Source organism: Syngnathus scovelli, chromosome 1 (assembly GCF_024217435.2).
Source record: "Syngnathus scovelli strain Florida chromosome 1, RoL_Ssco_1.2, whole genome shotgun sequence".
Classification (NCBI taxonomy): domain Eukaryota; kingdom Metazoa; phylum Chordata; class Actinopteri; order Syngnathiformes; family Syngnathidae; genus Syngnathus; species Syngnathus scovelli.
Genome location: NC_090847.1, coordinates 23,160,096 through 23,176,425, shown reverse-complemented (window position 1 = coordinate 23,176,425; position 16,330 = coordinate 23,160,096). Strand labels below are relative to the sequence as shown.

At 41.5% G+C, this 16,330-nt stretch overlaps 1 protein-coding gene and 1 long non-coding RNA gene across 3 annotated transcripts in view; one reads left to right on the top strand and one right to left on the bottom strand.

The window, feature by feature from the left end:
- Positions 1 to 1,121: 1,121 nt before the first annotated feature.
- LOC125979670 (uncharacterized) overlaps positions 1,122 to 16,330 on the top strand; it is a 33,100-nt gene continuing 17,891 nt past the window's right edge. For both annotated transcript variants that reach the window (XR_007485378.2, XR_007485379.2), the window contains exon 1: positions 1,122 to 1,351. This is a non-coding gene — a long non-coding RNA (uncharacterized lncRNA). The remainder of the gene's footprint in view (positions 1,352 to 16,330) is intronic.
- Positions 4,534 to 16,330, bottom strand: part of kdrl (kinase insert domain receptor like) — a 32,944-nt gene continuing 21,147 nt past the window's right edge. Inside the window, exons 19-30 of the mRNA XM_049738113.1 lie at positions 15,526 to 15,639; positions 15,195 to 15,283; positions 14,963 to 15,113; positions 13,941 to 14,038; positions 13,740 to 13,862; positions 13,499 to 13,610; positions 12,013 to 12,112; positions 9,248 to 9,353; positions 7,745 to 7,869; positions 7,073 to 7,151; positions 6,427 to 6,530; positions 4,534 to 6,339 (exon numbers count right to left, since the gene is read on the bottom strand). Of these exons, the coding sequence (XP_049594070.1) occupies positions 6,156 to 6,339; positions 6,427 to 6,530; positions 7,073 to 7,151; positions 7,745 to 7,869; positions 9,248 to 9,353; positions 12,013 to 12,112; positions 13,499 to 13,610; positions 13,740 to 13,862; positions 13,941 to 14,038; positions 14,963 to 15,113; positions 15,195 to 15,283; positions 15,526 to 15,639 (1,385 nt within the window). The 3' untranslated portion in view covers positions 4,534 to 6,155. The remainder of the gene's footprint in view (positions 6,340 to 6,426; positions 6,531 to 7,072; positions 7,152 to 7,744; positions 7,870 to 9,247; positions 9,354 to 12,012; positions 12,113 to 13,498; positions 13,611 to 13,739; positions 13,863 to 13,940; positions 14,039 to 14,962; positions 15,114 to 15,194; positions 15,284 to 15,525; positions 15,640 to 16,330) is intronic.

Sequence of the window (16,330 nt, the reverse complement as noted above, 5' to 3'; positions counted from 1 at the left end):
GCCCAGCACACCTCCTCCTCCCCCTCCCTTGAACCGTGTGCTGCATTCACACCTCAAGGTCGCACTTCGCAGCTAATTCCGGTTACAAGGATGAAGACACCCCTGCCCCTTTGCCTCCCCCCTTTGTTCCCCTCATGAGAGCGATAGGGTCATCATTGCAAATCCTCCCTTTGCATGTTCAAAATCGGGCATGCAAAAGGAGCCACGTGGACTACTTTTAAATGGCTTCAATATCATTTGGAACCGTTTCAAGGGCTCATTCATTTGTCAGGTGACTAATTAGCTCATAAATGTTGACGATGGCTCTTCATTGCCTACAAAATATTTATGAGTGTCTACTGACAGACAACACTTTTCGTCTTCTACTCTTGTATATATATATTTTTTTCAACAGAATTGTATTTATTGCGTGTGAGGCGTTTAATTGAAATATGTAATTGTGAGACTTCTTTGGGGTGTTTTACCACATAGTGTCACGTACGAGACCTTGTAAAGCTCACTTGTGCAGGCAAAAAATAAATAACAGCAACACATAGGATGACAATTGTTGTGTTAAAACTTTTTTTAAAACTTTTTTTTTTTTTTAGACGTTTGGCTCTTAATAGTCAAGCTTTCGTCAACGCACTGCTGCTCTCTGGTGGACTTTTGAGGCATTAGTTTTCACTTTGCCGGCCATGTCACGAGTGGACACAAGAGGGCAGCGTTGCTCCGCGTACAACTTCTAGGACTGCGCTCGACCCCCCCCCCCCCCCCGTCCCGACCTGTTAAAAAAAAAAACATCTATTATTGTTGAAAGGCATGGTAATATTATGCAGTTTGAGTTTTTCTACTGCACTATAAAAACAGTGGAACTTAACTGTACTATACAAACAAAATACACAAAGTCAAATAAAAAACATACAAAACAATTAGATGCAAATGTTTTATTCTGCACATGGGAAAGGCTTCATTGCATTGAAATAAATGCAATTATTTATCCAAGAAACTAAGCGTCAATCTTAACAAGAATATATATTTTGTAAAGGTAAAAATTAAAGTCGTTTTCTCTCGAGAATCTTCACCTTTGTAAACTCTCAGTGACGTCATTTGTTTTCCCTGTTTTCTGATTGGTTGATCAAGAAAATAATTACGTGCAGGTGACTGAACAGAAGAGGGCGAAAATCGGATATGCATGAAAATTTATTTTCAAGGTGAAATTTTCAAGGAAAGATGCATTATAAGAGTCCCGATCTACGAAAAACGGTGCTGGTCTGCTCGTATAAAATCAAAAAGGACTTTTTGGACAGTGGCATGTGTGAACGTTATTGCTAGCTTACAAAGACAAGGAAGGGGCTCTGCTACGGCATCTCTGGTGAGTACCATTTAATATTTTCATTTGATTTAAAAATAATATTGATGAACTGCTATAGTGTGGTGGTTTGGAGTTGCAAGGAGGTGATTTATTGGGAAGTTAAAAAACAACAACTTTAAGATTGATATTCATTCTCAAATATGGAAACTGTCTCTGCCTTTGTTTATGCTATCAATAGCTATATAATATTGCAGAATATTATTTTGGGGCATGAAGTGTCTTTAAGAAGTAAATAAGCACTGCAGGACCAGGTCAGAAACTCGTGGCCCGTCACTGAGAGAAGCAGTTGCTTAAAAGTTTAGAATTGTAATATTGTCTTTTGTTAATTTACCGGAAGTGATTTCACATTCCATTTTAGCATTAAGCTAACGGCCTCAGATGACATTATATGATTTGGTTGAACAGATTTGTGTTTCTTTATTGGCTTGCTTAATTTGCTTTTGTCGCCTGTGTCAGTTTTACAATTTACTTCAACTGGACCGTGACAAACGGCTTGAAGCAAGCACACTGCCCCTCTTTTAGAGAGCTGTGTAAGCAAGTGTCTTTTTGTTTCCTGAAAGTGACGTTCTATGAATATTATCTCTCAATCCCTTTAGTGAGAGTGAGAAAAGGCTTTAGGGATTCTTTAAAACCACTTATATTATGTTTAGATGTGTTTAGAGAGAGGTAAATGCTTTTTTTTTTTCCTTCATCCGGGTATCACCTGTGATAAATAAATTACCCATTCCCTATTGAATTTCCCTCACAGGACAAATCTATCTACTGGTGGAGGAGAATGAATGTGTTTCAAATGAGAAAGAAAAATTCCAACCCCATGCTGTGTCCCACGTGTGGATTGATGGTGTTGCATAACTTGCGCGGATGTTGTCGAAGCGACTGTAGTGCATCACTGTGGGAAGGCGTGCGAAACAGGAACATCTGCTTCTATTTTTAGATCAACTCACATTGCAGTCTTGGCGTACCAGACGGGATCTTGCAAACGCTTCGGATTTCGGCTAATTGAGTCCAAGCGCGCCCAAAAATAGATCAGAGAGACGTGCGTGCCGAGGCAGGCTGTACATTGATTCCAACCAGCAGGGCACACTTGTGGAATTTAAACATTCTGAGCACGTAGGGGACTTTCATTTTCAATTGAGTTGCTCATTTGGTGTTTAAATCAGACAGCTTTGGTCAGGTCATTTTTCGATTTATTTTAAAAAAGTGTTCAAAATGTCATTTTGTAATTTGCGGCGAGTTGTCAGTGAAAATCCACAAAATTCATGGCCCTTTCCAAATGCAGTCTTTGACCCCTGCGCGATCTGATGCACGAAGGTGCAGAAGGTCGGCCATCTTGGATTGCGAACCACGGCAACTCCACCAAAAAAAAAATCTTAATAATGCTGGTGCAATGATGTGCCCATATGATATCATAAGCAATCATGGTTGTTTTTATTTTTGGATCATTTTTGGTCATAAATCTAATAGTGTAAAAACATCTATCAATCAGAACTGTACACAAAGATTCTTATGAGGTGCCCTTGGGTCTAATATATTTACATCTTTAAAAACACAAGTGTGTTAATGAGGTAAATTTATATGCATAAGAAATTTATAGGGCCTTGACATTGCTGGGTTTTTTTTTCCCACATATTTTTGGATAGCCTGGAACGCATTCCTTCAATAAATGGGAGTTGACTACATTTGAAACAAATGTGGAGGATGATTGTGCTTTTCGGATATCCCGCTTTGGACGTTGTCATTGAGAAGTAAATTCAAGCCCAAGACAGGAAAGGCAAAAGGATGCCACTCATCACGGAAAATAACCGTTGCCAACACGAGGCTGTTGTGTTTGTTGCCAAATGAAAAAAAACATGACAGTCAACCCCCACCTCGACGCCCCCCCACCCAACCCTGATCACCTCCTTTCCCCACCAACATCCTTCCTTTGTTTGTGTGTGTTGGCATGTTTTGCCGCTCACCTCCCTCCATGTAAACACAGCGGAGAACCCTCAAGGAGACTCGTGTTCCTCTCTGACACGCCCAGTAGGCAACCGAGAGATTGCAAGGGCTTATTTCTAACCCGAGCCTTGATATGCGGCTCAATGCACTATATCCTCATTACTAACCCAAGTTTGGCACGCAACATTAAGATGATGTGGAATAAATAGTGAAGCTTGGCTCCCATAGGAAGCCTCAGGTTTGGCGCCCTTCAGTCGGGACCATCGTGATTAAGAGTTCCTTCCTTTGTCCTTCCGACACCTCGCCCGACCGGGAAGCGCCGTCACGGCGTCCGAAGAGTGTCACATTCCTGTTCGTAGGTATGAATGAGTTAAGAATAAAATTTGTGAATCAACAGGAAGGTCACGGGTTCAATGAGATGGAAGCCGAGCTGGGAAATCTTGCAACCTTCGACTTCATTATCTATAATGTCCTCAGGGATTGAAGTTGGGCAGGGCTGTATGGCCTTAAAATAAAATAGTTTACTTTTCCACACAAAACAAAATATCTGCTAAATATACGTATTTGAAGGCTACCAATTATTTTTCTGCGTTTTGAGTCATTTCACAGGAATGCCGCTTTGGGAGATATTTATCGAATGATAAAATTGGTTCAGTTGTGTGGATTTATCCTGAATTATTTACTTGTAATCGGGACCAGGCGTAAACATGTCCGTGGCCAGTGGAGGTAATCACACAATTTGATAGGATTGCAATCATGGCACGCAATAGGGGTAAGGGTCCATACTTATTGTGCAGTTATGTAAACTTGAAATGTATTAAATGTCACAATTATTGCTTAAGCAATTGTATCATTTGTTGACTGGCAATCCTTGGAAAACTATATTAGTCATTTTCCACTGATGATGTGAGTTCTGCGTCAAGTATGTCGAAAAACATGACAATACATTTTTTCATTAAAATATTAATATTTTTATTGAAATGCATGAGGGGAACCAAATGCTAAAACTGTTGATTAACTCATTTGTCGTGTAATTTTGTATGACTACACCAATATGTACTTTTTTTCTTGATGATTTTTGCTGGATTCATTTCAGAACTCAGCTCATTTGTTGACCGGCATTCCCACGGACACCTATAGTTGTAAATTATAAATCCTTTCACAAATGAGATTGTTTTTAAAAATCAAATATGCAATAATGCAATTAAGTATGTCTTAAAATAAACAAAACCTGCCAGAAAGCATTGAAAGTATAAATATATAGATCTTTATTTATTTGCTTGATATGCTCAGCAACAGTGTTGGGAAACATAATAAAACTTGTTACACTATGACACTACACGAATGAAGGCGAATGACAAACAAAGTACATGTTTTTTTAACTGTTGCGGGTTACATACGTGTTAAAAAAAAATACAAAAATATTCCAGATAAGCTGCATCGACACGGACATTTTGGTCAACTGGAATTTTACAACATAGGTTGAATGAACAAGGCTAATGAAGGAGTTAGCTGTTAATTGTACGACTTGTGAGTTACAATACTGTTGGATAAAATATACAATTAGAATATGAAAATATAAAGTATCAGTGCATCATCATTTCCTCGCCACATAACAATTCATCACTTTTAGATCTCTCTTGTTGCTTGTGCTATGGTGGCCATGAAACAGTACAGAATTGCTCCACGGTACTTTTATTCAACCCTTACCTACTATTTACTTTCCTTATGACATTTTCAATACAAATAAATGCAACACAATGAAAGATAGCCGCCCTGCAAGCGTTTGCTAACATGACAGCAACGATGAGGAGGAAACCCGCTGAATCCTGTTGGTCAACACAGCAGCTTAAACATCTGCATGGTGCATGTCAGCTTTGCTTGAACATCACTCCACACGCGCTCAAGTTCAGAGTTGACAGTGTTTACAAGTGAAATAAATACCTACTTTGTGTTTGAAATGAAATAACATAAGCTCCCGATGACATTTTCATCATGCTTCTATCTGTCGACTTATTGGTTCCTTCGGTTTACAAAACTTGGATTCATTAGTGACAACCTGAGCAATTGGATATTTTGCTAAATATATATAACACCTTTAAAGATGACACATTTACATTACTACTTTAAAGCCAAAACATAAGCAGAGCTGCAATAAAACATTCCAAAAAACTTTTGCTTTTTGCATATGATTAGTTGTCTGTAAAGGAGAGGATGACAATGAATTCAGAGCATGGAACATTTCACTCGAAAGGTAAGCAGAGCTGCAATTGCAGTATTGGAAAAGTTAACTTTTGGATGACCTGCATACAAATAGTTGAGTTGGCACCTTTGGCAATCTTTGTACAGAGACATTAAAGTCAACAGGTAAGCAGGCCTGCGATTTAAAAATGTTCAACAATTGACTTTTTAATGAAATACGCTGAAGCTTGCATACTTGCATCTGGGATTATAGTCAATGTTTTTGTGGCAAACGAACTATGTTGAAGCAAAGTGAAGAGTTCACAGCTTTGTTGTTAGTGGCAAGAGAAATCAATTCTCATGGCGTTAGGAGCATTGTTAAGACACTTGTGAACTGTTGTGAATTGTGGGGCAAACAAAAGCATCATGGTCTCCTTTCAAAACCTTTCGTTTTTGACATGAGCTTAACATGAGGTGTGTCTCTTCCTCTTGCTGGACCTTGTGGAGCCGTTTCACAGTAGAAAAGCCTGATATGGAGCCGGGTGAAATACCTGAGCCGCATTTCACTTGGAACAAACACCCGAGCCCCCCCGCAAAGTCAGCCCGGCTCGCCGAAGCAATTTGCCTGCCCGCCCGTCGCTCAATTCACGGTTCACAGTTTGGCCGATGTTCTTGAGGCAAAAGCTTACACGGGCGGTGTGGAATAGCGCACCACGTAGTTGTAATCAGGTGGTGGGCTGTGACACTCCAGGTCGGCGTCCAACGCCGAGTCGTCTAGATTGAGGTCCAGAGGAGGAACGCTTGCCGGGTACCTGTCCTTGTCGGGCTCGCTTAGGACTGACTCTTTGCTCTTGCTCATCGCTTTCATACTGCAAACAACATGTCACATGTTACTCTCACGTGTGTGTGTGTGTGTGTGTGTGTGTGTGTGTGTGTGTGTTTGTGCGTGCACGTACGCCAGAGCCATAATGCTGAGCGGTCGTCCAGCCAGGGACTCCAGCTTCTTCAGAGTGTTCATGTTGTCGGACGAGAGGCCCATTCCGCTGTCACACTGCACGCCCTGATCAACACACATACACACACGCGATATTATTTCACCAAAGGTGTGAAGGATGTTAAACGAGTTCTTCTTGTATTGCGTCCATCCATCCATCCATCCATCCATCCATCCATCCATCCATCCATCCATCCATCCATCCATCCATCCATCCATCCATCCATCCATCCATCCATCCATCCATCACAAAAAGAGGAATACCAGATACGTCCATCCGTGCGTGCATCCATCCATCCATCTATCCGTCCATCCGTGCGTGCATCGATCGATCGATCCATCCATCCATCCATCCATCCATCCATCCATCCATCCATCCATCCATCCATCCATCCATCCATCCATCCATCCATCCATCCATCCATCCATCCATCCATCCATCCATCCATCCATCCATCCATCCATCCATCCATCCATCCATCCATCCATCCATCCATCCATCCATCCATCCATCCATCCATCCATCCATCCATCCATCCATCCATCCATCCATCCATCCATCCATCCATCCATCCATCCATCCATCCATCCATCCCCGTCCTGCTCACCTGGTGAACGTAATCGTTGTCGCCATCCACAGTGACCTCGTCAAAGGTTTTGACGCTGGCCGGTCTGATTTTGATGTTCCTGACGCACAGAAAGATTTCCAGGAAAGGCCGTCTCAGTGTTTGCATATGTGGGAGCCAAGCGGCAATAAAACTGCTGGAACTTAATGACTAAGAGCAACAACGTGTTGAATCCACGCCATCCCGGCCGCCAAGCGGCTAAAAGACCATCGGAATAATTCAGCTTTGGGTTCCATCTGTCATCGTTGCTTTTCATCACGTCGTCAGTAAAACATACTTTGAACATACGCAAAGGCCCGAGAGTTTCAAGAAATATTACATGAACTATACATAAATCTATATAATTGCTGTATATAGTTTGGGGGAGAATGTCTGTCAGGACTCTGGAGGGAAAAAAAAAAAAAAAAAAAGCCTTTCTCTGCATATGTTGGCTCAGCACAATGTTCTCCTGGAGATGAATATGAAGCACTCACAGAACACCATGCTAAAGTATCTGTTTGCATAAGTTTGATATTATAAATGTCGGAGAAGACAATGCTGGATTGTCTCCTCGTCACACTTGTGAGAATTCAAATGGCAGGAAAAATTTGCATTTGATTGAATTTTTGTAGTTGCTTGACTCTCATTAATAGTCCCGCTCCTGACCCCGCTTACCAAGTGCCGCTCGAGTCGCGCTGCGAAACAGGCCGGGTGGGTGTTTCTTCTACCATCTTGCCGCCGTCAAGGTCTCCGACTTTGGCCAGCAGGGTGGTGTTGATGGGTATGTAGTGTTTCCCTCCCTAAATCGGTCACATACATACACACAAAAAAAAAAACATCTGGGACCCGTATTCATGAGCGATGCGCTGATGCAAACACACGCGCCGTGTGGAGAGCAGCCAAAAAAAAAAAAAAAAAAAGCCCGGTCATAGCTAGTTAATCAAACACACCGCTGACATTCACAAAGACTCCGGAAGGATTTCCAGCATCTCATATTCAACAAAAAACGAAACCCCAGCATATTTTGTGACCCCAATGAAGAAGCACAACGTCAAACTTGGACTTGATTAAAAACCCAGAAAATAAAAACATTTTCCTAATAAATCGGCGCTTTTCACTGTAGCTCTTTTCCTGTCAATATTTTGTTGGTTTGACAAATGTGTTTGTTTTAAGTATTCAGAAGATTCTCTGCTGTCATGCTGTTGGAATTCCTTGGTTTTCTTCTGAAGCGCTAATAAAAGGCTGATGGTGTCACGCTCTTGCGCGCCAAGTGTTTGTACGCGATGAGTGTGACTTCCTCTTGTTGGCTACTGTGAGCCGACTCCGACTTCGCCTCAAGCCGCAGGACAAGGACAGGCCGTGACCACTTCCTACTGCTTTCTGCCGTTTTGCAATTCGCTTTTGTGACGCAAAAATGGCAAGGCCGTGTCCTGTCACACCGCACTCGTTTTGGGATTTCTTTGGAAAAGAATTTAAAACCAATTTCAAAATTTGAAAGCAAGTTTATACATTTTCATTTAAATAAGTAAGAAAAAAAAAACCCTGCAAAAATCTGAAATGACATTAAATTTCTCAGTTAAATGCAAATTATAATGAAAACTAAATTATTGTAAACAGTTTTGAATTATGTATGGTCAAATTTGTACAGTGCAAATGTCAAACCTAATGTGCTTTAAAAAGACGTTTGAATTATGTCAAACCTAATGTGCTATTAAAACATGTTTGAATCAGTTACAAATGTTTGAGCACATAAAACTAAATTTTATAAATTCCTGTTGACTTGTCAAAATTAAAATAAAACCCAACAATTAACATTTCTAAATTTACATGTGTAATTAATAAAAACATTTAAACAGAACATTAAATGTAAAACTAATGTAAAAATTACAATAAAAATGACAACCTTTACTTTAAAAAGTAAAACAAAAATAAATTTAGTCAGTGACTTAAGTAATTAAAAGTATCACATTGTGTCCCCACACAATTTGTCACATTTGCCTTTGTGTGTTTATTTATATTGATTTGTGTGTCACCAGCATAGCTATTCAACCCAGTGCCATAAAACATAAAAAAAATTCAAAACTGATTATTGTCTGAAATGCAAAATGGGTTGTTATGTTTAGTCCCCGTAAAGTGGGTCCTTCAGCTTTGTTTGGGCGTGTCGTGTTGTTCGTGTACCTGCTGCACGCTGGCCTGAAGCAGGTCTCCCAACTGTTCAACCAGCTCAGTGAAGGTGGGCCGCTCCTGTGCTTCCCCCTTCCAGCACTCCAACATGGTCTGATATCTACAGGACACACACACACACATTCTTTGTAAAAACATACATTAGGCTTGAGGTAATGTACGTAACATGGGACTTCACAGTGCCAAAATATTTAGCATGTTCAACTGCACAAATGTCGGGCTGTGTTTAGTCAGAGAGGCGCAACATCTGGTGCACCTCGAAGTAACCAAGTACAAATACTTGAGGACAGTTTTTCATGTTGCCAGCTGTCGACGTTTTTTTTTTTTTTTTTTGCTTTAATGGGACAAACAGGCAAATGCACAATACAAAATGAATGGAGATGGAGAAGACGCGATGTAATAAACGGACAACTAAAGATAGGGGTGGAGTTCCTGATATCACTCATTTCAACACTAAGCTACGACTTCAAGGTTCTTTTATTGACCTATAAAACACCGCATGGCTTGGACCTAGTTGTGCCTTACGTTCCGTCCCGTAACCTCCGCTCGCAAACCGCTAGTCTTTTAGTGACCCCGAGGGCCAAAAAGAAGTCCGGAGGGTCTAGAGCATTTTCTATTCGGGCTTCAGAGCTTTGGAATGGCCTACCGATAGATATCAGAACTTCTACCTCAGTAGAAAGATTTAATTAAAGACACATTTTTATGCCATGGCCTTTAATTAACTTGTGGTGGCCGATTCGGCTGGAGTTTGTGTTCACGAGGTGACACCCAAACTGATAATGGCTGTCTGGATTTCTCGTTGACCAATCGAGATGAGGGCTCTGCGGCGGATGACCACCCTTTTTTTATATAACATTGGTGGTTTGAGGGGGCTGAAGCATATTAGTGGCACAAAATATCTTTTTTATTTTTTTTATTTTTGTACATTTCACCCTTTAAGATGTTAAATCAGTTTTTTCAAAACAAAAATCTTAAGTAGATAGTAGGGATGGGCTCAAACTTCTCCCACATTTCTGTCACCTTGAAACTGAATCTCCAATTATTTATTTTTGAAGTGCTCTGAGCTTTGGCGCCGTATGCGATGGTCTCGAGTCATGGGTGTGAGAAGCACATAGTTCCTGACGGCTCCGTGACGAGCTGTCAGCGTCGGGGGCCATGTGGGAAGACTCACCAAGTCCTTGTATGCGGTTTGCTCCTTTCATGAAGGAATTTGGAGCGAAAAAAAGAACCCCCCCCCCCCCCCTTCTCGAGCAACCTCAGTTTTTTGCTATGCACTGCAATGATCTCTGAATACCTAAATATTTGCTTGCCAGAATTCTACATAAGGGCAATTTGTTGTAAATTAGAAGGCCAATGATGACACTAGATATGTTGTACATTTAGAATTTTCACAATCATGCCGGCCCATTGAGGGAAACTGATGTGACCCACGACAATTAGTTTGATACCCCTCGATGAATAAGGGAATACTTATTTTACGATGTGAAATATCTTGCTTCAGTGACGTTCCACTCGTACCTCTTTTTTGTGCTTCATTAGGATCTCAACCACTGTTAACTTCCCCACTCCTTAATTCCAACTGTTTGACTTCATCCGCTTCGGGTGAGAAAAATAATGAGGCTATTTTGACAATGTGAGGAAGTAAAAATGTTGGCAGTAAAATTGATGACAAATCTTAAGTATTTTTTTTTTGATGACTGTTGCACCTCTCTCATTTCCTTTTGGTTCATAATGACTCTGTGTTAATCTGAAAACCAGATGTTGCGATATTGCAACTTCCTCCTCCTTCTCCTCCTCCTCCTCCTCCTGTGATACACTTGCTTTTAAAGGGGATTTTTTGACATTCTCGCCTTAACAGGTGGGATGTCAAACTCTAATGCAGACCACACAAAGAGGGAAGTTTTGACTCGCCGCCGCACAGTATGAAACAAACATATTTCCTGCCCGGAACACAACGATGAACAAAAGTGTCTCCGGTACGTACGGGGGTTGCATAGTCCATCAATCTTTGTGTTTTCCAAAGAAAAAGATTGCCGCAACTTGTTTTTAATCCGCTATCAAAGCATCTACACGTAACGGAAACTTTGATTGAAAATAAAAAGCCGATGTGCTGATGCAGACCGGCTGGTGCCGAATTTCTCATCGCGCGTTCCCTCTTGATCTATGTGAGACCTGCAAGATGAAACCTGCTGATATCTTGATGAATGCGGTTCAAGTGCTTGAGGTTAATTCCGCTGCGTGTGTTCGTAGCCGTTCTCTGACAACTTGAGCCGCAACCTCTTGCGACGTGGAAATAAAACAAAAAAAAACAACAACTGGGGCTGCCCTGAATTATCCTAACTGTCCTCTGCTAAATTGATAAATGACGGCGGCATGGTGTGGCTTTTTACAGCGGGAAAACAACATTATCCCCCATGTTCCAAACTCACCCGCAAGCAAACAAATCCCAAATTGTTCCAAAGTAATAAACTTTTCATCTCGTATTATCCACCAATCTTGTAGATGTAGATAATTAAATGAGCAGCGATGTCACCTTCTGTAGTCATAAAAAACATTCCGTAATTTACAGCAAGACTTGAAATATTTCCTTTTCACCCGTTTTCAAATTTGATTTCAAGCAAAATAGGCTATCGCCATTTCTTGGAATTTCGACAAAATTGTTAACCCCCTCCCAAAAAATTGGAGTTCCTGTGTTAAGAGGTTAAAGTCACTTAACTGTTTTACTCGTGTACCTCGTGGTATGGTATGGCAACACTCACATTTCAGAAGAAGAGTATTCCGGGGCTCTCATCCTGGTGCCTTCTTTGAGTCTGCAGCAAAACTCCTCGTCGATTTGTACACCGGGGTACGGCGACGCGCCTGCGTCAGGCAACGGCAACACAAAATACAATATGATGTCATGGAAAATCATTTATTCAATATTGTAATCAGGCACCAGTCGACTTTTAGTTCTAGTAAGAAATTCAAGGCACTAGTAGGATGTGGAACGAATGCTTGAACAGCTTTCATCGTTTACTCAAGACATGATGACAGAGGTTGGAAGTAGAGCCAGAATTTTCTGTCAATAAAATTTGATGTGGCAGTCAAGTGAAATAATTGCCACTTTTGGCACAAAAACATTTACAGTAGTTACACTCTACAGTCAATAAATGTAAAATACATCAAGCTTACTCTTGAGTTGTGTTTTCCCTCACAAGTATCATCAATCAAAAGTAGCACTAGCAATTGATTTTCTTCCAAAATGCTAAGGCAAGAACTAAATGTTCGAGCCCAGGTCCAGCAGTGAAAGTTTTTCAGTCAAATAAATAAATGGTGGTCTTTTGGAACATCTCCAGGTCGATCCTCTGAGATATGTAAAGTGTTATAGATTTTAAATGCATTAGATTGAAAGTGGTCCAAAGTCACCATCTCAACATTTTACACGGACCTGTCGCACAAGTTTAGATCCCCGGTGATAATGGGAAAAAAAAATGAAAAAAGCAATGTTTGTGGGGCACTTAGAAATTACTTTTGAAATCAATCTTTTTGTACATTTGAAAAACAACAGCTGAAATCTGAAGTAGAACGTGACCTACTTTTCACACATGTTCACTCAGAAGTCGTCGTTGCAATTAATTTGTTTAATGAAAACGAGCCGTCATCCATTAGCTTTTCTGTACACGCTCAGTCATCGCCTAAATGACAAACGCAAAGTTGGTGCTATTCTATTGTTGTTTTTCAGATTTATTTGTCAGGCTAACGCTAGCCAGATGTTTTATACTTTCTGTGAGGTTTTCTCGCCTTCCCATGGTGACATTTTAATGTGTAATATTTCAGGTTGAGTCCGCCTATAGAAAAGTTGCTGCAAAAGCAACACACAATGTCCTCGCTGCGGTTTAACAGCAGGTGGTGGCTCATTTTGCATTGACATCATGATGGGGTTGCCTAGCAACAGCATTTGGCAAGCACAATCAGAAGCACTGCTACATTTACAACTTCAATTTGAATATTTGTTGAGTAAAATGGAGCTAATTTACATTCTTTATTTTGAAGCCTGTATGTGTTATGTCAATGAAAACTATTCACTGTTTCCTTAACCAATCACATTCCAAATTGGGATCGCTGGCCCTTCAATCACAAACAGCTTTTTAGTGTATTTGCGCAAAGGTCTTCAGTCCGATTATTTTACGGAAGCCACCAAAATTATGACTACAATCAAGCAATTGACTAGAATTAAAAGCGATCAAATGCAGTCGGGTTACCTACCCAAGGAGAAGATCTCCCACATGAGAACACCAAAGGACCATACGTCACTCTGAGTGGTGTAGATCTTGTCAAAAATGGCCTCGGGAGCCATCCACTTGAGCGGCAGCCGGGCCTGGCAAACGGGGAAATTAAGATTCCGATTCATTCACTAGATTATTGAAATGACAATATATTGCATTACAAATTATTTGGTGATCTTAACGGGTGGATGTGGCAGTTACCAAATGCACTACTGACTCACATCTCCTTTGCGCACATAGTCGGGGTCCTTGTAGATGTCTCTGGCCAGCCCAAAATCACAAATCTTCACCACGTTGTTCTCGGAGAGAAGGATGTTTCGAGCAGCCAGATCCCGATGGATGCACTAAGCGGCACGCAGAAAGAGAAAAAGTTTGGAGGCAATTCAATTCAGCTTGAAAGCGCCATCAGTGATTTGGAATACCTTGCGAGAGGCCAAAAACTCCATGCCCTTTGCAACTTGGAAGCTGTAGCAAATCAAATCTTCTAAAGTCAAAACTCGCTTGTATAAATCCTCAGATTCTGCAAAACAAATGAGAAGAGGAAATAGTCATCCAGTGAAAGACATTTTGCCGTCTGTCATGAATTGCAATGGAACCAATTATTCCTATCTGGGAAATATTATCCAAATATTTGTGTTTAAGCAGTGCCTGTCCTCTTTAGGACATCGTTTATAAACGGGAAGAATAATTCATTATGGCTCAGGTGAAGTATGCGCTCAGGTTTGGAGGGTGAAGGTCGGGAGTCCGGAGAGCCACTCAAAAGGAGTCCCACCTGGGTAAACAGCTAATCGGACCAAAATAACACCTTCGGAACAACATGTCTGACGTACTCAGCCGAGAGAGAGGGAGAGGGGGAGAGAGTCAGCACAGAAAACAAAGCCGCCTCCAGACCCAGTGGGGTGACGGCGGCTGCCTGCTGGACTGATTGTACCACCGAACAGGAGGAGGAAACATCCCATCGGACAGAGAGCGCCGAACAATCTGAGGGGGAGTGCTTGTGCCTCAGTGGGAGGGCTGCAAAAGCGGCGTGGGAGGAAGCTGAAGTTGGGGGGCAAGGGTGAGGGGGGGGGGGGATATGTTTTGCTGGACGCTGTAAAAAGCTTTGCTCTGACTAACCAATCAGAGTGCACAGAAATACTGACATCACTCTATTTTACCCAACTAGACTTTCAGTTTGGCTTCTTTTTTGACGTTTAAATTCCAGCAGTCAAATTGAGATATCAACAGATAGGCTGAAATTTGATTGGAAAAAACAAACATTAACATGCTTATGAATGAAACGTAGTAGATTGTTGAGAAAAATGAAGACCATTGCTTCATATAAATATTACAAATTTGGCTGTGAATGTAGGTCAGTGTTTAGTAGCAGCAGCAGCAGGAAGGTGGAGGCTACACAGGAAGACCAAACAGAAACAGAAGAGTGGACATGGGGAGCAGCCTCTACCTTCTTCCTCTTCTTCTGAGTCACAGTAGCTTTTATCTTCAATGAAACCGGAGCTGGCCGAGCTTCCCGTGCTGGCCACGCTCTCCAGACGGCGTTTCATCAACTCGCTCAGCTCGCTCGCCGTCCCCGACGACACCTTGCCGTCCTGACTCTGAAGGCAAAAGGCACGCCGTGCTGAAGGAGATGCTACCCCTCAAGCTGTGAAGTCTTGAAACCGGAGCTGGAAACTCACCTTGTAAACCACAAAGTCATCTCTCTTGCTTCTTAAATAGTTGGACAGATTGCCGTATTTGCAGAACTCCACGATCATCATCAAGGGCCCTGTTTGCATAATGAAGCAGTTAACCAACACCTACGCTAATTTCCCTTAGCCTGTCCATGTCGTTTCACTTATGATGTTAGCATTAAGCTAGCTGACAAATTGGGAGGTGGTTGGAGGTGTACTCATTTTTGCTGTCTGGACATCAATGACTTCAAGCCGAGTTGTTTTGAGGGCATAGTAAATTTGGCCGTTATGAGTGGCCACCTTGGTGTAATGTCAAAGAGCAATGGCAGAGGCTGACCTCCAGGCTTGGTGCAAGCGCCCAGCAGGTTGACCACATTGAGGTGGTGGCCGATGTGAATCAGGATCTTGAGCTCCGACATCAGGGCTTTGCGTTCGTTGGACGTCGCGCCGCCTGGGGGAAAACAGGTTCAACAATTCTACTGTTTCTGCTCCTTTCAATAAAGTTTTACATCATATGGAACGGATAGGACCTCATTATTTGTTACAAATGGCGTCATTTTGTTACATATGTGCTACGATTGCGGCATTGTAGTTTTGCTTTAAGGTTTGAAGTTACGGGAAAAAAAATACTATTAAGCCAAAGTCATATTACTAGTTCGCTGAATTGTTGTTCTTGAGAGGACAAACAGTCCACAAGAACACGGACTATGAAAGATAACTTCTTAAATGGCTTTCAATCTGTTTCAGATATATCGTAGTGAAGTCGTCATCTGATTCAAAACACAAGACGTTATCGTTTTTGGAACACCGGCTGAGTTTGGAATTTAATATCGCACGTTCATTAAACATAATGCCAAAAGGCGGATAAGCTTGATGGAGTGAGGATTTTGATTTTTGGAGTGTTTTATGTCGCTTGGTCTTCCCAGAAGTTTATGAGCCTCGCAGTTCTCACTCGTGCACCAAATCGAGTCAATCTGCTGGTTTCAATTAAAGTTGACCTACGAGTCAATTTAAAAAGCCAGCGAGAGCGCCGTTTTTTTTTTTCCAGCAACGTGATTAATTCCACAACAGCCACTACATTTGTCACGCAGGCCTATTTATTACATTTCTTATCTTTGCTGATAAATGACGTGCTCATCTCA